This window comes from Rhinolophus ferrumequinum, chromosome 24 (genome assembly GCF_004115265.2).
Source record: "Rhinolophus ferrumequinum isolate MPI-CBG mRhiFer1 chromosome 24, mRhiFer1_v1.p, whole genome shotgun sequence".
Classification (NCBI taxonomy): Eukaryota; Metazoa; Chordata; class Mammalia; order Chiroptera; family Rhinolophidae; genus Rhinolophus; species Rhinolophus ferrumequinum.
In genome coordinates this window covers 38323045-38345214 of record NC_046307.1, presented here as the reverse complement: position 1 = coordinate 38345214, position 22170 = coordinate 38323045, and the positions used below count along the sequence as shown (strand labels likewise).

General features: G+C 49.1%; 1 protein-coding gene across 2 annotated transcripts in view; it reads left to right on the top strand.

The window, feature by feature from the left end:
- The window catches only part of SH3PXD2B (SH3 and PX domains 2B), an 86379-nt gene that overhangs the window by 23489 nt on the left and 40720 nt on the right, over window positions 1-22170 (top strand). For both annotated transcript variants that reach the window (XM_033096330.1, XM_033096329.1), the window contains exons 2-4: window positions 3815-3895; window positions 13985-14060; window positions 20439-20515. In XM_033096330.1, coding sequence (XP_032952221.1) covers window positions 3815-3895; window positions 13985-14060; window positions 20439-20515 — 234 coding nt within the window. The remainder of the gene's footprint in view (window positions 1-3814; window positions 3896-13984; window positions 14061-20438; window positions 20516-22170) is intronic.

Below are 22170 nucleotides of genomic sequence, written 5' to 3'. Positions count from 1 at the left end.
ACACAGCCAGGCTCCCTTCCCACAGACCACAGGTCTCCCAGGATGGGAACTCCCGTCTGCAAGGGCTCAACCTCCTGACGTCTGAATTTCTTCCTCATTTGCTCACGAGACATAGATTTTCCATCGTGCTCATCACTGGACACCCAGCACTCAGTGAACAGGACAGGCACGTTCCCTGCGATCATGAAACTTAGACCCTAGTGGGAAAGCATACACTCAGGCAGTGCAGTAAAGTATGATTGACTGATGAGGAAGTGGGTGCCAAGGAGACATTTGTCTGGAGAGCCAACCTTATATTGGTGAGGAGGGAGCAGTCAGGGAGGGCTTTCTGAAGGAAGTAACATTTGAGCTGCGCCCTCAGTAGACTTGTAGAACATCCCACTTTCTGGATTTGTCTTATCATTTCCTTCTGGTGTCCTTCAGCTTGTTCCTCTGTCTGCTATTTTTCCTATAAATTGGAACTTAGGTCGAGAGGCTTGATTTCAGGTTAAACATTTTGGCGACAATACTCGTACTTGCCAGAAAATATTGCATCACCTCGGGGGCCACACAATGTCTTACTGTTCTTCTATTGGTGATGCTATTTGATCACCTGGTTAGTTGTGACTGCCAGATTTCTCCATTGGAAAGGGACATGTTTGCTGGGAATGTAATCGTGGGGTGATGACTTGCACACCGTGTGACTATCCTGTTCTCCAGTGGCCTTTCACCCAGTGGTTCAGTGCCCACCAAGAACTTTCCCGGAGTGGCTGTGCGGTCTTGCCTTCCCACCGGCAATGTATAAGAGTTCCAGTAGCCCCACATTTTTGTCAGCACTTGTTTTTGTCAGTATTTTTTTATTTTAGCCTTTCTAAGTAGATGCCTGGTGGTAGCTCGACATGGTTACAATTTGCTTTTCTCTAATGACTAACGATGGTGAACATCTTTTTGCACCTATTTTCTATCCATATATTCTTTTTGATGAAGTGTCTGTTCAGATCTCTTGTCCATCTTGTAACCAGGTTGGTTGTTTCCTTACTGTTGAGTTTTGAGAAATTTTTTAATATGTTCCGGATAGAAGTCCTTTCTCAGATATACAGCATGTGTTTTGAGGGCTATACCATGAAAAAAGTTTCAGTGTCATTTCCAGAGAACATGACATGGGCTCTGTAAATCACTAAAGGAAATCTGCTTTTTAAAAAATTATTCCTTTTTTAAAATTGTGATAAAATATACGTCACATGCATTTTCCCATTTCAGCCGTTTCTCGGTGTACAGTTCAGTGGCATTAAGCACAATCACTTTGCTGTGCAGATGTCACCACCATCTCCCTCCAGGGCTCTTCATTTTCACAAACTGAAACTCCATGCCCATTACATACTAACTCCCCTTTCCCTGCCCCCAGCCCCTGGCACCCACCATTCTGCGGTCTGTGTCTGTGAACTGACGAAGGACTTCATATGAGTGGAATCACACAGTATTTGTGTTTTCATGACTGGCTTATCTCACTCAGCATAACGTCTTCAAGCTTCATCCGTGTGGTGCCATATGTTGGAATGTCCTTCCTTTTTAAGGCCGAATAACAGTCCATAGTGGTATAGGCCACGTTTTGATTATCCGTTCATCTATCAGTGGACACTTGGATTTGTTCCTCCTTTTGGCTGTTGCGAGTGTGCTGCCATGAAGAAATCCACTTTTCATTTCTTAATGCCAGTCCACTGAGTGTTAACTTGGTTTACGATATAATCTAAAAGCCAAGGTTGATGTGTTAGGATTGCTTTGGTTACAAGTAACAGAAACTAACTCAAACTGGCTTAAACAAGAAAGGGAAGGTTTTGGTGTGTGTCAGTGAAATGTCCAGGATGCTGGCTCCAGGGGAGCCATCGTGTGGCCAGGGACAGCAGTGCTCTGGTTGGCCAGGCCTGGGACACGTGCCCACTCCCTCTCCCAAAGACAAGGGGAGGGAGAAGGGTGGTCTTCCAAGGAAATCAGGTGCTATTACAAAAAGAAGGCGAAAGGGGGTACAGGTGAGCAGGAATATTGGACAGCTGCTCTGTGCACACCTCGTGTGTGCCAGGCATTGGGCAGGGCCCCATGTACGTTAGTCATTGTGGTGGATTATCAGGGGAGATTATTGTCCCTGTTTTAGTGAGGACACTGCAGCCAGAGAGGTTGGTACCTGTGAGACTCGCCCAGCAGCAGGCTGGCATTGGAACCCAGTGTACATGATCTTTCACCAGCCCCCAAACTCTGGACAAGGCCAAAGCTTTGTGCTGGGACAATTCTCATTAAAAAATTAGATCTATGCCTAAAAAGGCAGACACCACCTTGTATTCAGGGGTTGATTCCAATAAGCCAATTAGGCCTGCTGCAAAGTCTTTGTACTGTACTTACAGAACTTGAAAAAATGTAAACAAGAGATCAAGAATGCATTGTGTAAGCAGAGTTTTTTTCCATTTACAAGTGTATGCTTTTTGTTGGTGTTAAGAAAAAATATAATCTTTGATGATCTTTCCTTTTTTTCCCCCTGGTTTTTTAATCCACATTGGTATTGTCTTAAATGGTTATTCAAACTTTGCTTAAACGCCTCCCAGTGATGGGGACCTTTGATGTGTTATATTCTGGGCCTCTCTCTTGAGTGTCAGCAAAAGTCCCAGGGCTGACTCTCACTGGCTCTGATTGGCCCTGCACAGGTCATGTGTTCATTCTTCAACCAATCACCATGGATAGTGAATAGTACCCACATCTGGATCTAAGCGACTATGCTGAGGTGGGGAAGGAGGTTCCCAGAAGAAAAGTCAAGGTGCTCTGGTTGGAAGAAAGGTTAATCCACTGCCCACATGTTATTTATCTTCATTCCTGTGTGTGTTGTTTCTCCAGCTAACCCCCGGCTCACAGAGGGCAGGAGCCCTGCCTGTTGCCCCCATGGCTTCCAACAGCACTGAGCCCTCATGTTTATATAGCATTTCGCTGTTTCCGAAGAGCTTTCACATGTATATTTTTTAATTGGCAGTACTACCCTATAACAACAGATAATTTGTGCGAGCCAGGAATGGGTTATAGTGTGCTGATCGCTTAGCCTTTGAGTGTCCAGGTGGCGTCCAGGGCCGCCATTCCCCAGCCAGGGGCTTCATGACCTCGTGCTGCCACCTCCATTTGCCCAACTGTGTCATCAGTGTATTTTTTACTTTCTGTGTGGGTCGTGACTTGTGATAAAGGTTGGAAACATGGTCCTGTGGTTTGTAAAGTGGTTCCCATCCTCAGTCTCCCCAGCTCCTCACAGTATCACATGAAGCATAGATACTGTTAGCCCAACTCTCAGATGGAGAAATTGGCACTCGGAGCAAATGGCCTGGGTCCTAATTGGAGGAAATGCTGTGATGGCTTAGCTTATGAAAAATATAAGGAGGCTAAGAGCTGCAGGTCCCTCTGACTTCTGACAAGTCAAAGTTTTAAGAATGACTCTGGTAGAACAGCCGGCCCTGGGGCTCTCCGAATTGAGTGGGGAGTAAGAAATCCTTACCCTGCTGAAAATCACAGCACCTCCTGCACTGAGCCGGGTACTAACACTTTCCCATACTTGGTTTCACGTAGTCCTCGGCACAACTCCCAAAGGTGAGGGTTATTATATCCATTTTACTGAGGAGGAAGCGGAGGCTCAGAGAGAGCAAGTAACTTGTCTCAAGTCACACAGCCGATCAGCAGAAGAGCTGAGATTCAAACCCAGGTCTTTGTGACTCTGAGCCCTGTGCTTTGCTCGCAAGTCCTGGAGATGGAAAGCGCACCCTCCCCCCACTTTGGTATTAACACCTGTGTCCTCTTTCCCTCTCTGCAGGTCTACATCATCCGGGTCACGTGGTCCAGTGGCTCCACTGAGGCCATCTATCGGCGCTACAGCAAATTCTTTGACCTCCAGGTAAGGACGTGGGGCCTCCAGTGAGCTGCGGGGTGGGAAAGACTTTAATTGGACTTCAGAGCCCCGACACAATGGACGTACAGTGTTCTTTTTATTTCCTAAAATTAAAAATGACATCCATGGCCTCACGTTAGCATCACAGGTACTGAAATTGGAGCCATATAGAGAAGATTAGCACGGACTAGCGCAAGGATGACAGGCAGATTGTGGAGTGTGCCTTGTTAATGAGAGGTGTCCATCACGGTGCGGCAGAAGTAATGTGCGTCATTGCTTTACGCTGTGTCGTCAGTCTTTTCCAAATTAAAGAAAGGCTGCTTGTTGACTGCTCCAGAATAGAGGGCGATCTGGAAATCGGTGGCTTTGGAGTGCAGATCTGGAACTTGAGTTGTGAGCCGTCATCGTGTTTGCTGCTCAGCTCAGTTTGTTGAGCGTGTTCAGAGCTCTTGGGGCCGTTCCACTCTGAAGGCAGACCCACATCTCTTGCCTCACTTAGATCTCCGAGCTCCGCTCCTGAAATGCCTGCTGAGCTCTGAGGGCACCATGCTCACCCCCGAGGCCTTGCGTTTGCCCTTCCTCTCCTGGGTTACCCCTGTGCCCCCGTAACCCACGCGTTGGCTTGGGTAGCTCCTGCTGCCCTTCAGGACTCTCATCCTCTAGGAAGCCTGGTCTCTGTTCTCCAGCCAGTGAGTGCTGCCTCTTCAGCACCTCACAGCTCTGTGTGTCCCTCTGTCCTGACTCTACTCAGGTTGTTTGCTTGTCTGTCTTCCCCTCTAGACTGGGACTCTTGAGGACAGGAACCACATCTTCATCATCATCTCTCTCCTTAATGTTTTATTCAAGGATTCAAATGTGTCTAGTCAGGTTTGGTGAATGAATGAATGAATGAACAAATGAACAAACGAATGAACAACCACCATGAGCGCCACCAGTCTCATAGGGTGCCAGGCAAATGTGGATAGCTCCGTGTAAGCCCATCCCCACTGGGGTAAAAGAACTCTAATCTGTGGGGCAGTAACTTTATCTTGATGTCACCAAAAGCCAGCAACTCAAACGAGTGTGTCTTTATGAAAAGTCACAGGGCCCAGTATGACATAATAAAGTCCTTTAGAAAACACGGGCCTTGGGAGTAAAGGGGAACTTGCCCAGCTTCCTGAACGCACCAGTTCTCCTTCCTGAACCCACGAGACAGTGGTGAGGGACTTGTCACCTCACAGGCCTGCACCAGGCCTCATCCTGAACTGACTACTTTCCTTTCCTCTGTGTGCCAGTTAGGACACTTCAGTTGCAGGTGACAGAAACCCAACTCAAACTGGCTTAAGTCAACAGGGATTTTTCGGCTGGTGTAACTGAATATCCTTGGAGAAGAAACGTTATGGGCTTCAGGCACAGCTTGATCCAGGGTTTTCCTTTGTGGCCTTCCACCCAGCTCCTTCCTCTTGTTCTGCGCTCCTCCTTCCATGGTGTTGGCTCTATCCTCAGATCCTACATGTTTGCAAAATGCTTTGGGCTCACACTCAGCAGGAAGGATTGAAAAGTCAGTTCCCTGAAGTCCCAGCAAACATGGTTTTGTGTTTCATGGGCTCATCTCTAAGCCTATCAGGATGGTTGAGGACTGTGGGCTTCTCTGGGTCCCAATCTGCCTCTGGAGTTGCGTGGAGACTGAGCCCTGGAGAGAGCAGCTGTGGTCAGATGTAAACTAGGCATCGCTGGGCCGGCAGAAGACAGCCCTCGTCCTCCCCACACCAGCCTGTCTCTTCACCTCCCATGTTCTCTCTGCTAGTAACTACAGGCCTCCTTGGTTGTATGGACTGAATCTGTTCCTGGGAGTGTTGAACAGAGAATTTTCAGAGCCTGTGTTCCATTATTTTAAAGGGGGAGGGGCAATAACAATGTGCTCCTAACCTTTTCCCCAGAGATCTCTAAAATAGTCTCTAACGCCTTCCTAACAAACTGCCAAGTCATTGCGTAACGTAAAGCAATTGAGACACGAGTACCGAAGTATTTAAAATGTAATGAACTCAGTGATGTTTTGGGTTCACAATGGAACAAAATCACAGGATCATATACAAGTTATGTTTTTCTTCTGGTCTGCAGCAAACACGTACTGAATGTAAATACACAAAGAGGCTGTATGTTAAAGATGCTAAGATACTGTCTAAAATGGACATGGCAGGAGCAGGCACGGGCAGGGAAGGGCAGAACCCTGGGGGTGGGGAAGGGCAGAAGATAGCGGCGAGCCCAGTGCCTTTAACTGCCATGAGCAGTAGCCACAGTCCTGAGTGAGAATGACCGAGATCCACACCCCAGATCCCTTACAGCAGGTCTGCAGGTCAAAGCGTGAACGCTGGGTAAACATTTTGCAAGTTGCTAGACTGACTTTTCATGCACTGAGGGTCTGCAAAGGGAGCGCTACCTGTATTTCGCTTTCAGAGGCCTCTTACCTGTGTGAAACCTCCAAGAAAGGACGCAGGGGGCAGAGAACAGGACAAGTGATTGCTCTCCTAGGAATTCTGGACACCCACAGAGCAAACACGCACTCGACTAGCTCAGAGAGGAAGAGAGATGCGGGGGCAGTTTGATGGGAAGAAGCAGGTGTGCCCCCCTGGAACCCAAAGTAGGAAATGCAGCTGGCCTCACTGCTCAGGACCTCACGGCGACAGAATGATCCCCCGAGGCCCAGCAGCAACCCCGGCTGGGTGTCATTGTGGCTGCAGGATCTCCCGTCGAGCCTGCCTCCTTTTCCCAGCAGCCTCTCTGGACCAGCTTCCTACACTTGCCCATTGGCCCAAGTGTGGAAATGTCCTTCTCTGTTGTCAACGCACTGCAGTTTCCAGGTGCTAGTTCCGGTCTCCAGGAGAGAGAATCTGATTGTCTGAGTCCTGGGTCAGAGCCGACCCCACGCCTGTCAGCTGTGGCCGAGGTGGGGGGTCCTTGGGACAGCCTCAGCTGGAGGAGGAGTTTCAGTGAGAATGGCATGGGGAGGAAGCCCTGAAAGCACACGGGGAAATGGCAGGGTGTGATGGACTCGAGTTCCCTGTTCCACTACAGCCCAGGGCTTCAGACCTTGACTTCTGGGCTTAGACAGACCTCGTTCAGGTCTGAGCTTGGTGTCACGTCTGCTGTCAGTTTCCCCATCTGCATATGAAGAATGAAAGCACTTCCTTCGTGTGTCTATTGTGACCGAGTTCTGCCTTGCTCAGTAAGCGTGTTAGCTGTCATCTGTTGTCCCTCTGCTAAGATGGGACTTGCTCGCGGTGACGTCGTTTGGGAAGGCTTCCCAGGGTAGTGTCATGGGGCTCTCTGGCCCAGAGCCTGGACTCCCTCCACTCTCCTGTTCTCACTCAAGTTTCTTATTTTCACCAGAACTTACAAGTGAGGTTTTCTTCCCCACTCAGAATAATTGGTAATAATTAGGGGTTTGCTGTAACATGAATAGCTGCCTCAGACTGCCCTCCTGAAACAAAGTTGTCCAAAGACAGGTTTCAGCAGCTTTTAAAGAATCCCAGATGGGCGGCTGGAATGGGAAAGTCATGGAATTCCGGAGGGTCCTGCTATCCTGGAAATGGGCTGCCTTCCACCCCCGCACCCCAGCGGGGGAAACTGGAAGAAGGCAAGGCCAGAGTCAGCTGTTCCCAAGGACCAGGCAAGGAGGCCAGCCCTGTGGGGCTGCAACACCCTAAAGCTCGATGATTTCATGATTCCACCCTGCCCTCCCTCCTGTCTGGCGAGTAGCCTTGGTTTTTTCAGAAGTAACTTGGCTCAAAGAGTATGGGAAGGGCCAAGCTTTCGTGGAGGAACAGCTAGTCCAGTATGGTGTAATGGAAAAAGTCAGGAGACTTGGGGCCCAGCCACCTGTGCTGTGTGGCCTTGGGCACAACCCTTAACCCCTCTGTGCCTGATTGTCCTCATCAGTAACATGAGGTAATGATAATAGAAACAGCTGACATTCCTGGAGCACTGACTGCATCTAGATGTAGTGACTCATTTAATGCTCATGTCAAGCTTATCGAATTATACAGATGAAGACACACAGGCTCAGAGAGGCTAAGTCCTTTTCCCAAGGTCACACAGCTAGTGGGCATCAGCACTTGGATTTGAAGCTGTGCAGGCAACACCAGAGTCCAGAGTCTTAGCCAGTCTGCTGTGTAGTGCTCCTCTCTCTAGTGGCTACTTAGCAAATTTCCTATGGCGTTAAAAGTGATGATGTGTGTTGAGAAGAAGCAAAGCCATAGAGACCCAAAGCAGATTAGTGGTTGCCAGGAGCTGGGCGGAGGGGGAAAGGAAGAGAGATTGCTAATGGGTACTGGGTATCTTTCTGGGGTGATGAAAGTGTTCTGGAATTAGTGGTCGTGGTTGCACAACCTTGCGTGTATACTACAAACCACTGAACTGTATACTTTAAAAGGGTGAATGTCATGGTACGTGAAGTATATCTCAGTTTCTTTTCTTAAGAAAGTTGTGGTGTGGGTGAGAGCAGTTTTTGGGCTGTCAAGGCCTGAGCAAATGTTAGCTGTTGGGATTGTTGATGGGTGTAGGTTGCCGCTAGGAATTGGCCTAGTTAGAGCAGGAGATGATGCCAGTTTGCTAGCGTGGTTAAGATCCTGGGCTTTGATCCACACGCTGCCACTTTCTGGCCGTGAGATCTTGTTTTAGTCAGAACTGTTTTAGTTGCAGATGACAGAAACCCAGTCAAGATGGATTATTCAAAAAGAACAGTGTTAAGTAAACGTCACAGGGAAGATGAAGGGCATTTGGCTTCAGGTATGGCTGGATCCAGGGACCACAGTGTCAGTGCGGACCTGCCTTTCTCCACTTCCTGACTTTCTCCATGTCCAGGCAGGGTGCCTCCTGGTGTGGTGGTGGCCACAGGTCAGCTCAGGGTAAAGAGAGCACCCCAACAGTTTAAGCAAAAGTCTCATTGGTTCATCTTGGGTTGACGGCCGGGCCAACTCAGGGACTGGAGGAGAATCAGCATCACGCCGATGCATGTGGGAACAGCTGGCATTTCTGTTTGCCCAGAAGAAGTCAGAGAACTGCCGCCAAAGAAGGGGAAATGGCCTGTGGGTGACAGAAAGCAGTAAATGTCCCCTCTGGTGGGAACAGGGCATTCAGGCAGAGGAAACAGTCTGCAGAGAAGTCGCCTGCAGTAGAAGGAAGGAGTGTGACTCAGGCTTTTTTGTGGGGAAAGAGACTCACAGTCACTGGCAAGGAGGTCCCCTTTATGACAGTCACCTTCCGAGGTGATCTCCTAACTCTCTTGTCTTAGAAAAGCTGGACCCTAATAGTCAGGCCCGCCTTGACTGGTTGACATCTGGCCATATGTCTCAGTTACAAGAGGGACAGGCGATAAAGCCTGGGCTTGGAAAGGCAGGTCCCAGCCATCTGTCTTACCAGCTGCGTGGCCTCGGGCAGGCCACTCCACCTCTCTGCCTCTCCTTTTCTGCCCTAACCTGGGTCCACACTGCAGAGTCCATCAGAGTTGGCAGAGGGGGATGGCATCAGCGCAGGGCACTGGAATGTCATAGAGCTGAGGACCGTGCCCAGGGGAAATGTGGTTGGTTGAGCGATGCGCCTGCCAGGTACCCGTTTTATATGCCATCTCATTTAGTCCTCACTTACAAGCATGAAGTCAGCATTGTGCCCAGGTCTCCGAGGGGGAAACTGAAGCTCAGAGGGGCAGAGTCACGTCCCAGAGAGCAGCATGACTGCGATTCAAGCCCAGGTGTGGCCTAGTCTGAAAGCTGTGCTCCTGACAGCTGCTCCCCGCTGCCTCCTGAGGGCCGGTACTGCCCTCGAGTCCATCTCTTCAAAGATAGATTTGCCACCTGGAGTTGGGCCTAGAGCCGCCCTGGGAGGCCGTTTGCCTCCCCCTAAGGGGCGGGCAGTCTTCCCGTAGAGGATTGCTCTGAGCAGAGCGTCAGCCCTTCCCAAGCAGGCCTCGGGTGTGGAGGGTCCACTTTACACTGTGCCATGCTTCCCTTGCCCTCTGAGTTTTCCCACTGGTTCATCGTGGCCCCCAGGCTGAGGGTCATGACCATCTCTGGAGCTAGGGCTTCTCTCATGGAAGTAGGTAAACCTCTGCTGAGCTGGACCCCCAGGTATTCAGAGAGGGACCCTGTCCCAGCTGGGGAGCTCAGGCAGGGCTTGCTTCCTGGAGGAGGTGACATCTGAGCAGGGTCCCGACAATGAGTAAGGAGCGGACCTGCTGACAGGATTGTGGGGGAACTGGGAGCATTCCGTGCAGAGGAAACCAGGTGTGCAAAGGTGCAGAGGCCTGAGGTAGGCCTGAGGTAGAGGACTTTTGTCTGGGCATCTTGCAGAATTCTGACAGTGGGGCCTGTGGAGCTGCTGGGTCACTCTGCCTGGCACGGAGCTCTTGGTAGAAGCGCCAGCCACATGTGTCCTGTAAGTAGGAACACTGCGTACTGAGGGGACCCAGAGATGGCCGCTTCTTTCAGGAGGACCTGTGTCCTAGACACATCAAATCATAGAGTTGACGGCAAGCTGGGAGCAGCATCCATGGGTGCCCTCGTTTCTCCCCAGGCAAGGGGGCTGAGATCTGGAGATGAGAGAGTCTCCAGATCTCAAGTCACACAGCAGAAATCATTTCCGATTTCCATTGAGATAGGGCTGACCTGTCCCCCTTCGGAGAGTTTGACAATGCAAGTGCCCTCAGGAGCTTTGGGAACTGTCTGCCAAGAAGCCCCCACACTCCACCACAGAAGCCAAAGAGAAGGGAGCGTGTTCTCCCATCTTTTCTGGGAGCAGATCTAGGGGTGGCAGAACTGAAGAGTTCTCCCTCCCCAGGCAGACCGTGCCAGATAGGAAGGCTTCCCAGCGAGACCCCAGCCAACACCTGCTAGGACCTCACCCACCGTATTTATCCAACTACTGCCTTTGCCGGACACTCAGGCACATTCTTTCCCCCAGACATTGTCTTCTGAAACGGGTGTGCCTCCCACGTGTTGTACACACTTAATGGAATATTTTTTTCCTTCGGTCGGAAAGGCTGTTGCCATATTGGTGGTGTGTAGCTGAGAAAATACAGTTGTGGCCTTTTCCCACACTGCACTTCATTATTTGTAAACTACAAAGAGGCAATGTTCTGTTGGTCCATTAGTCTGAACCCCAATCCAGGTCCTGTTCCTGCTACCTGGAACATAATTTCTCCTCTCCTAGAGAATGGCTGACCAAAGCAGTGAACCACTTTTTTTTCACTCTTTTGTTCCTTCATTGCTTCCTTCTTTGTACGGATATCTACCATGTGCCGGTGAGGAGGTGGGGCAGGCCAGAAGACAGACGGACCATTCGGGGTTGGGCTCAGAAAACGCTGACCTGGATGGGTGGGTGGGGGCAGTAAGGATGGGAGAAGTAGACACACGGGGGGACCCAGGCTCCATGTGGCAGGCCCATCAGGATGCCAGGGAATGCTGACGTTTAGACAAACCAGCTCATCGGGGGACAGAATCCCCAAAGACAGCCCACCATGTGTCGTAGAGCAGGCCCAGGTACATCGTCACGTCCTCCTCCGAGGAGCCACGTGGGGTCCCACCAGCCAGCAGCTGTACGTGACAGTCGCCCCAGCCCTTCTCCAAGCCTGTTCTGGCTATTCTAGGACATGGGGCTTTTGTGAGACTGAGGAAGCCAACCCCTCCAAGTCCAGTCTGCCGTTAACACGAACCACGTGTGGACCTCCACGCCAGCTTCCCTGGTATTTTCCTTGGACAGCATGTCTCGTTTCCCTCTACCACAAGCCGATGTCTTGAAAACTGCTGATGGAGTGTTCTCGTTTCTGTTGGAGGCTTGTGATGTGGCAGCTTGACGTGGCTCCCTCTCCCTTCCTACCCCACAGAGTGACTCACTTTCTTCCTCGGTTTCCATTCTTTCTCACCCTCAGCTCCACTTCCTTTTGTTCTCTGGGTGGAGGGGCGTGGATTTTCTGGTTTCCAAGGATAGCGTGTGCAGTTGGACTTCGCCCAGCATGGCTCTGGTGCTTTGCTGCAGAGAGCCTGGGTCTAGGTCCCCAGGGAGGTTCTGGAATGCTGCCTGTCTGCTTCAAGCCATGGGTGCCAAGTGTGACAGTTCCCTGGAGATAAGCACCTGGTGGCCTATGAACCTTGACACACTAAGACCAAAAGCAAAATAGCTCCGAGGCCTCTGATCTTTTGTCCATATGAATGCAGTTACCACTGATAGGATGAGAAAAGAAACGAAGTAAAACTGGATATGGCGAAACCAGGAAGGTAAGTGTTGTGGTCCAGGCCTGTACTGTTCAATATGGGGACCACAAGTCATGTGGGGCTATTTAAATGTAAAATTACATTAATTAAAATTAAATTAGAAGTTGAGTGCCACAGTCACAGAAGCCACATTTCAAGCGTTCAGTGGCGACCTAGGGCTAGTGGCTGCCGTAAGGGACAGCAGAATGTAGGACGTTTCCGTCATGGCAGAAAGTTCTAATAGACAGCCCAGCACTGGCCATGGAGAATCTGAGGGGTTTTGCCAACCTTAAAACACAGCCTCATAACCGACTATCACTCCGCCTTAAAAAGGGGAGGACATTCCAACACATGATACAACGTGGGCGACCCCTGAAGTCCTGCTAAGTGAAATAAGGCAGCTGCAAAGAGCAGCTCCTGTGTGATTCCACTTGTCTGTGATACCCACAGTGGCGGATTCGTAGAGATGGAAAGCAAAACGGTGGTTGCCAAGGGCTGGGAAGGGGACAGGGCGTTGGTGTTGAATGGATATAGAGTTTCAGTTTGGGATGACAGAGATGTTCTGGAGACGGATGGTGGGGATGGTGGCACAACTGTGTGCGTGTGCGAAATGCCACTGGACTGCACACGTACAACGGTTGAGATCATTTTATGTTATGTTTACTCAGCACACACACACATACCCTACACAGCCTCACGCGCGACTAAAAGTTATTCCCAAATAGCTTTCAGGATAAGAGAATCCTTGTGGGCAGTGTGAGGAGGGGGCCTCTTGTTGAGCACCTGGAGTGTCCCCTGAGGGTCCCCACTCAGAATCATTTACACAACCCTCTGCCCAGCAGGCCGTGCGCCTCATTCTGCAGGTGGTGAATCAGACTCGATGGACGAGGTTATCTGCCCAAGGACACAGCTGGCAGGAGGAAGCGTGCGATTAAACTCAGGACTGTCTGGTTCCCAGGGGTAAAGTGTCTGTGGTTAGACTTTGCAGCATTAAACCCAGGTCTGCTGCCTCAAATTAATAACATTTGGGAGACACCTTCTCTCTTGGGGCCACACTTATCTGGGTAAAACCAAGTCAGCACAGAGGGTGAGAGTAACTTCCTACGACAAGGCGGTGAGGGCCACAGGGGGACTGAACTTCTGGGCTGGGTGGGGCTTCTCAGCTGGTGTGCACGCTTGGATGTGGCCCGACGGGAACCCAGGAGAAGCGACACAGGCGTGGGAGAGGGGCCGGATTACTCGTATACAGCTTTTTGTTTTTTTAGAGTTCCCTTTCATGGTGTGCCAACATTCTCTTCAATAAATTGAGAGGGGGGAAAGAAGATTTTGTTAGACAGAACCTATAAATCCCTAAAACACTCTATAGGGGCTGGTTTTAAAAAGAAAAGCATGCTGTTCACCTGTGTGTGGAATATTAAACTTCCCTCATCTCTGCCTGATTTTTCATGATCCTTAGTGGGGCAGGGGAGTGTAATGATCTCATAGACCCAAGAAGATTAACTGGGTGTCCCTGGTTTGTTCCATAACACAGCCTGGCAATTTGGGGAAAACAGGATGAAACGCCATCCGTGGAAGTCTGGCGGCCCTGGGGGTGTTGGTCACATGTCAGATCCTGTGGCTGGAGACCCCCAGGAAAACTGAGAATGGTCTCTGTCAGCTCTGAGCCTTCACAAATCTGGCAGCTGTGGACATAGAGAATTGTTTGCATGCTGCTCCGAGGTCCCACTGACATTGCCTTCTCCATTAGTGCGGGTTTCTGAAAAGCTGAACAAAGTGAGCTTTTGTATATCAAATCACATCTTTCACGTAATTCTTTTAAATGTCAGAGATCTCTTTATCATATTGTTTTGGTATTCTTCCCCCTTTCTAGATGCAGATGTTGGACAAATTTCCCATGGAAGGAGGTCAGAAGGACCCCAAACAGCGGATCATTCCCTTTCTGCCAGGTAAGTGAGACGCGTGCTCTGAGAAGGGGTCTGTGGGGGATCCAGTATGGCCTCCGGAACTCTCGGCTCGTCCTCCTGGGAGCATTGGCCCAGTGACCAGTCTCAGTCATGTGGAGAAATGTGCTAAGAGTATGTGCCTTACGGTTAGACGCTGCACCATTTACTAGCTTAGGCAAGATACTTCACCTCTGGGAGCCTCAGTTTCTCCTACCTCTAAAATGGGAATAATTGGAGCTCATAAAGTTTTTATGATGAGTTGCATCTGTTGTTATGGCTACCGTGTTAGTTTCCTATTGCTTCATAACAAATTGCCACCAATTTAGCAGCTTAAAACAGCACCCATTTACTATTTGACAATTTGCTGGTCAGAAGTCCAGGCAGACTCAGCTGGGTGCTCTGCTTAGGGTCTCACAAGGCTGACGCCAAGGTCTTGGCCAGGCCGCGATCTTATATGGAGGATTTGGGGAAGAATCCGCTTCCAGCCTCACTCAGATCGTTGGCAGAATTCACCTCCTTACTACAGCTCTAGAACTGAGATGCCTGTTTCCTTGCTGGCCGTCAGCCGGTGCTTCCAGAGGCCACCCGCATCCCTCCTCATGTGGCGTCTCCATCTCCAGACTGGCAGTGAAGCGTTGAATCTTTCTTCTGCTTCGAATGGCCTCTGCTACCAGTCGGAGGAAGCTGTCTGCTTTGAAGGGCTCATGTGACTACATGGTACCCACCCGGCTAATGCAGCACACTGTCCCTCTCCTAACATGCACTGCAGCATATGCTGTAACAGGTGCCAGCAGTGATCGCGTCATAGTCACAGGCTCTGGGGTTTAGGCTGGGACATCTTTGGGGGGCCATTTGGATATTCTGCCTACCTTCCATAGCTATCCAGCACCTTCTGAGTGCCAGGTACCACTCCAGGCCAAGGGAGAAATGAATGCACTCAGGGCTAGTCCTTGCTTTCAAGGCTTTCGGTGTACCTTTCCCCACTTCCACAAAAAAATTCCTTACCAAAGGAATAGCATCAAGGCTGCAGCTCAGAAAGTGGGCCACCCAAACCAGGGCTGTTGCCTCAAGTAATAATAGCTGCCGTTGATTGGGTGTCTGCTGTGGGCCAGTGGCTGGGCTAAGTGCTTTACATTTGTCAACTCATTTAACCCCCAAACAACCCTGCAGGGTAGACATTACTATGCTCATTTCACAGAGAAGGACACTGAGACTCAGGAATTATAATCACTTGCCCAAATGGCAGAGCTGGGATTCAGACACAGGTACGATTGGCTCCAAAATTCATGTCTGAAGTCAGGCGGCCTGGGTTCAAATCCCAGTACCTCCCCATTCACTCTGGCACCTTGGGTAAGTTACTTCGGCACACTGAGTTTCATTTCTTCATTTGCAAATCGGAGCTGATAATAGTGCATAAATAATTGAGTTGTTACGCAGGTTAGGTAAGTGCCTGGCACAGAACTAGCAGCAATCAAGTACTTACTGTTATTTTTATATACAGACTGTCAGCAAATTGACAGCCACCCTGAATCACAAGTACTTAGAGCTGGAAGGGTCCTTCAGATCTTTTTCACTTTGCAGAGGAGGGAGCAGGCCCAGGGATGGGACACACAGGAGCCCAGTCTCCCCTCCCCCACTCCAGCATTCTGTCATTGGCACATGAGTGGGTTCTTCCAGGTGTCGTCATTGTTGAGTGGTTTTAGAGAGGCGTAGATGTGTTTGCCAGGCGCCCATCCACTGCGAGGATCGTTTGCCTAAAAGGCTAATGTTTTTAGTTCTCCAACGGGAAAAGTGTGCAGTCACACTGGAATTTTTTTTCCTATTGGAGAAAGTTCTGAGTGCCAGTTGCCAACGGCCAAATGTCAGTGTTCCAGAGCACATGCTTTGGAGCTAGACCCAGCCCTGTGACCTCAAGCAGATGATATCTGCCCCAACCCTCCCCCCCACCAAGCCTCAGTTTCCACATCTGTAAAATGGAACATGACCCCTTTTTCACAAGCTTATCTCCCTGGCACGTAGTAGGTTCTCAGTAAAGACAGAAACAGGGTCCTGTGACATTCCTTGGGAATTTCTTGTTATTTCATATCTTGGAGTCGTACTTAAATGTCAATCTGGATATTCGGGTTGAACTGGGCTCTAAATGTGGGTTTTTCTTAAGAAAGGAGAAGAGTGCGTTACAACTCTTGACTGGATAAAAGGCAAAACCAGCTGTGGAAAAACTTCCCAGAACAGAGAGGAACTTGAGCCGACCCTCTCCCAAGCCCCTGAAAGCTTTTGTGGTTACGTAATCCTTTTCTACCCACGAATTCATGAAAATGCTGTTCTCAGGGATTCGGCCTGCTTTTCCTGTGCAGGGCACCCACTTGTCGCTTGGAGAGGTCACACTGGGCCTCGGGACGCCTGGAGTGTCCCTTCTCAGCCCACTTCTTAGCTTTTTCTCAAGGCTGAGTCCAAGGACAGAGATCCGTGGGGGAAATGCCCCCTCTCCTAGGGGTCACTTTTCTGCCAAGACGGCCACGTCAGCAGAACAAAAGCAAGTCTCACGCTAGCACAGAGGTGGGGGAGGGGAGAGCCGCCCTGTACAATTTTCCACCCCAGGCAGCAAGAGCTGGGGAAGCCAACTTGGCAGAGCACAAGGCTTGAAAATTAAAAATTACAGTTTGGCCTTCTTCCACTGTGGAAAACAAAAGCCTGCTGGTTCCCACCAAAAGCTGTTCTCTCCGCTGAGCGCCCTTTCCACCCCAGGCAGGCTGGTCGGCGAGGGATGGGTGCAGTCTGGCTCGTGCTGCTTCCTCACAACTCGCACAGAAACACTTCACATCAGGCACAGACGAGGGGCTGCTGCCCCGTCAGGCTTTCACCCGGGAGGGACTGGCCAAGGACATGCCAGCCCTCAGGTTCTGTCCCACGGCCTGTAGATAAGTGACCAGTTAGCCAGTAGGATACAGGTCTCAAGGAACCCAGCTGGGGGCTGAGGAAAGACGTGTGCTCTTCAGTGCACAGTGTACTTCAGTGTCATCTAACCTGTTGGAAAAGCAAAAAGTAATCACTCTTTTGTGAGCACCTACAAAGGGCTGAATCCTGTGTTGGGTGTCATGGAGATTACTACAAAGCGATCGGGGCTGCTGTCCCATTTAACAGATGAGGAGACAGAGTCTGTGAGAGGTAAATGCATGTCCCAAGGCAGCACAGTCAGTAACAGGTAGCCCTCAGATGGGCCCAGGGCCTCGCTGACTGCAGAGCCTGTGACCTCCCGACAGGCCCCTGCTGCCACAGAGCTTCCTGTCCCCCTTGCTGGCAAGATACCTGACATGTGCCCAGAGACTCCTGTCCCACTGAGGCTACACAGTGAGAGTAGTGAGGCTGTTGTCATTGTGTCAAACCCTCAGGAGACACTGAAGGCGCCTGAGCTCTCTGTCCCTGTCTCAGCCCCTGGAGGCTGGGCCTTGGCAGAATTCCTTTAGTGGTGGCTGTTCCAGGACAGGCCTGTGCTCTTCCTGCAGGCCGGTGCTAGCACTGGGCCTGTTGTAAATATTTTGAGCTGGCTTACAACCTTCTTAGTAGGAGGCCTGTACACCCCCTTTCTCTACCCTTCCTCTGATTTGCAGAGGGGGAAATTATACCCAAATGGGACCAAATATCTTTGGTAGAAGCTCCTCTCGTTTTGAGAAGTAGCTTAGAAAGAAGAAAGCATTTGCTGTGCGGGATTTCTCTTCACAGGCACACATCCTTCTTTCTGAAGGCTCACGACACTCCTGTGGGTTCTACACTACAAGTAGTCCCACACATGACGGCGGTAATTTGATTCTCACAGTGACTGGGGGTGGGATGGGGATGGGAAGGCCACCAGCCCTTTCTGGATTTGAGCCATGGGTGCCAAACATCCTTCAGGGCAGGGGCCACTTTCACCCAGGGAAGGACTGCCCCACCCAAAATGTTGGCTGGGTCCTTCCCTGTTGGGGAACACCGGCTATCAGTGCCAGGACGGCAGGCCCCCAGGGCGGGCACACAGGGCTCATATAGAGACCGGCCATATCTACTGAGTGTGTGAGGGCACAAGATTGTCATTCCAGGGAAGCCCGGTGGCAAACCCAGTTTGCTGCATTATTTGCTTCTTGTTGTCGTTGTTCTAAATGACATGAACATTTTCTGATTCTAGAAGCCATAGATGTTTATGGCAGGAACTTTGGGGAAAGTATAAAGAAGAAAACACAAAGTCTCTTCCACCCCTCAGAGACAAACACTCTGAACCCTGTAATGAATTTTCTTCTAGATTTTTCTTTTCTAACAAGCATGGCATATCAGAAATGTGACCAACTCATAGGCAGAATGAAAACTATCACCATTATAAAGAAAGGAGAGTCCATGGGGTGGCCGGTTAGCTTAGTTAGTTAGAGCATGGTACTGGTCACGCCAAAAAAAAAAAGAGAGAGAGAGAGAGAAAGATTCCTTCCTAGTTCTTAAGGAATGTGAGAAATATGTATTTCATCTCATTGTGAGTCTTTTTTTAATTGGTAGAAATGAGGGGGAAAAAAAAAAGGCTTCCTATTAGGTTGACCATACCTACCTAATTTCCTAATAATGCTTTTTTATTCAAGAGCAAGTTGTCTGGTTATTTAAAATGTTAGATTAGCCATACGGTCTTCTTGAATGCAAATCTCCCGCACCAGCTTGCATTGCTTTCAGAGTCAGGAGGCTGTTTCTTGTCATCCCTTTCGATTCTATGCTATTAGGAAAACTTTCCTTCCTTGCATCCTGTCCCTGCTCACCCAAGCTTGATGTGTAGAGACAGCAGTCTTGCCAGAGCATCTTAGAACAGCGGTGACTATCTCCTGGCCCTGCCAGCCTCGTGACCCAAATTCTTATCCTTGACCTCCCTCCTCGGACAGAAGTAGGTGAAGCTCTTAGTAGGAGGTCTCTGTGCTCTGCTGTCTGGAAAGCTGTGGACTCCCTGTGCGTCCCTCTTGGACCCCAAGACGTCTCCTCGTGGCTCTGGGGCTTGTCTCCGTCTCCTACCTCTTTGGCGCTCTGTGATGTCTGAGTTCTGCTTTGCCTGTCCCTGCCTGTGTGACAGATCCGTACTGTGAGCCCAGACCAACTTTATTTTCCATGCATACTCTTTGCCACCATCTCCTCATGGGACTCTTGGGAACCCATGGATTGGCTTTAAACAAAGTTCACCCTTAATATTTCAGCATCTTAGATATTTCCAGGGGCCCTTGGTGGCACCGTGTATACGCTTGCCTTTGCCTGTGACCCACATCCTCTGACCATATGTCGTACTGGAGACTCTGGTACCTCACCCCAGTGCTCAGGGTGTCACCGAGCATGTAGTGGATGGACTGTCGGTATTCAGTGAGGAAGGAAGGCCTAGAACCTTCTGTTGCGAACACTGATTAGGGAAGAAATTGGAGGGATTCATCATCTTCTCAGGTGGAAGCCACCTTCATACATTCATTAAATGTTTGTGCTCCGCGGTGCGGGCACAAGACTGACGCGGGCCCAGTCAGTCCCTGTTTGTGCAGAGCCCCATGACTGGTAGGAAAGAAGGACAGGAAGTCAATAATGTGATGCGTGCAATCAGAAAGAGATAGGAACTCTTAACCCATTTGAAGTGAGTATGAGTTTCTCAACAGGGATGGATGAAGTTGGATGGGAAGAGTATTCCAGGCAGAGGGAAAGGCAGCGGATCATGAGAGAGCAGGGAGTGTTTGCGGAACATGAGACTCGAGCAGAATGTGTCTGAGGAAAAGGAGGCAAGGAGACTGAACTGTAGCTGAGGGCAGTCTGAGTATCCACACTACCGCCCAGCCAGCCTTGGAATCCGAGAGCTGGCAGGGGACCTCAGATCATGAGGTGGGACCTTCCTTCTTCAGCGAGGAGGAGCCCCTTCCTCCCATGGGTTGGTTCCGCCTCCCTTAACGCATTGAAACATATCCACTGGGTCCCCTTCCTCCAGACCAGGGGTGTCCAAACTTTTTTCAGCGTTTTTTACCAAGGGCCATATACGGTAAAATACACAAACAGCCGGGCCACTCACTCGAGGTGAAGTACGTATTGCCTCACCTGGTTTATTTAAGGAAACTAAATATAGTTTTGGAATTTGCTGCAGGCCAATTAAAAATGGATCGCGGGCCGCAGTTGGCCCGCGGGCCGCAGTTTAGACACCCCTGCTCCAGACCTTGCACTAGAGCTGGGAACAGGGCTTTGGAGGACCATGCATGGGGTCATTCAGGCTCTGCGAACATCCAACAAAGGATATTGATGGCAGCCGGAATTTGGGTACCACTCAGGCCTACCAGAGACATCCACATCACCCGCCCTTTGCTGAGGATTTGTCACTGCTCCCTGACAACGCTGTGCAACTCTCATTGTCTGCAGGCAAAATTCTCTTCCGACGAAGCCACATCCGCGACGTGGCTGTCAAACGCCTGATACCAATTGATGAATACTGTAAGGTAAGGCTGCAAAATGCCATGCTTCCCAGTGTTTCGGGTCTGCTCTGTGGGTAGGTTTTGGTTTTTTTTCTTGCTACAAGATGCTCATTGTGAAAAATCTGTGCAGTTGAAAGAAATATAAAGAAATTAGAAAAAAATAGTCATCGATCTTTCAACTCAGAGGCAACAATTATGAAGGTTTTTACATCTTTCTTTTCCCTCTGCATGTGTTTCTTTATGGTGTTGAGACCATCCCATCTGTGTTATTTTTGTTCCTCTCTCTCATTTCTGTAATACTGTTACATAAAAATTTCCCCGTGCTATTAAAGAAACCTTCTTGAACCTACTTTTAATGGCTGCATAATATTTCACTGTGCATGAATGATCCAAAAGTTATTCACCCAACCCCTGCTGTAGGACAGGCCAGCTGGCTTCCAACCGCCTGACTATTTTAAACAACAAGGGGCCTGCCTGTCGGTTATACTTTGTTTGAATTGAGACTGTGATCAGGAAAGAAGCGTATTTTTTAGTTAGCTTAGCTTCCCTTATCTTTAGTATTTATTTTTCTTACTTAATTAAAATCAGTAGCAGTTCTGATGGGAGAAGGGGAGGCATAGCAATACATGCCTTAGCCAGGAAGCAGTGAATGCCCCTCCCCCTAAGATCAGTGACAAAGCAAGTACATTTGCTCTTGTCACTTCTGTTCCGCATTTGAAGTTCTAGCCAGGGTAAGCAGGTAACAGAAAGAAATAGAAGTCATGTAGGCTGGAAAGGAAGACGTAAAACTGCCTTGATTCACAGATGACATGATTCTGTTGTAGAAAATCATAAGGGATCCACCAGAAACCTACCAGAACTAATAAACGAGGTTAATAAGATCACAGGGTACAAGATCAGTACAAACAAGTTGTACTTTTCTATTCACTAGTAATGAACAAGTAATGAACACTAGTAATGAACAAACCAGAAATGAAATTAAGAAAATAATTCTATTCACAATAGCATCAAAAAGAATACTTAGGAATAAACTAGTAAAAGAAGTACGAGGTTTGTACACTGAAAGTACAGAACATTGCTGAAAGAAATGAAAGAAGCTCTGAATTAATGGAGAGACATTCCATACTCATGAAATGGAAGACTCAATAGTGTTAAAATGTCAATTCTACCCCAATGGTTCTACAAAATTAGTACAATCTCTGTCAAAATCCTAGTAGGCTTTTTTGTAGAAATTAACAAGTTGATCTTAAAGTATATAGGGAAGTGCAAGGGACCCAAAATAACCGAAACAATTTTGAAAAAGAAGAACAAAATTGGAGGGCTTGTGTTACCCATTTTCAAAACTTTCTACAAAGCTACAGTAATGAAGACAGTGTGGTACTGGCATAAGGATAGACACATACCGTGTTTCCCCAAAAATAAGACCTAGCCAGACCATCAGATCTAATGCATCTTTTGGAGCAAAAGTTAATATAAGACCTGGTATTATATTATATTAGAGCCGGTCTTATATTAAAATGAGACCGGGTCTTATATTAATTTTTGCTCCAAAAGACTCATTAGAGCTGATGGTCCGGCTAGGTCTTATTTTCGGGGAAACATGGTATGTCAGGGGGACAGAATTGAGAGCCTAGAAGTAAATTGTTACAAATTTATAGGCAACTGATTTTCTACAAAGG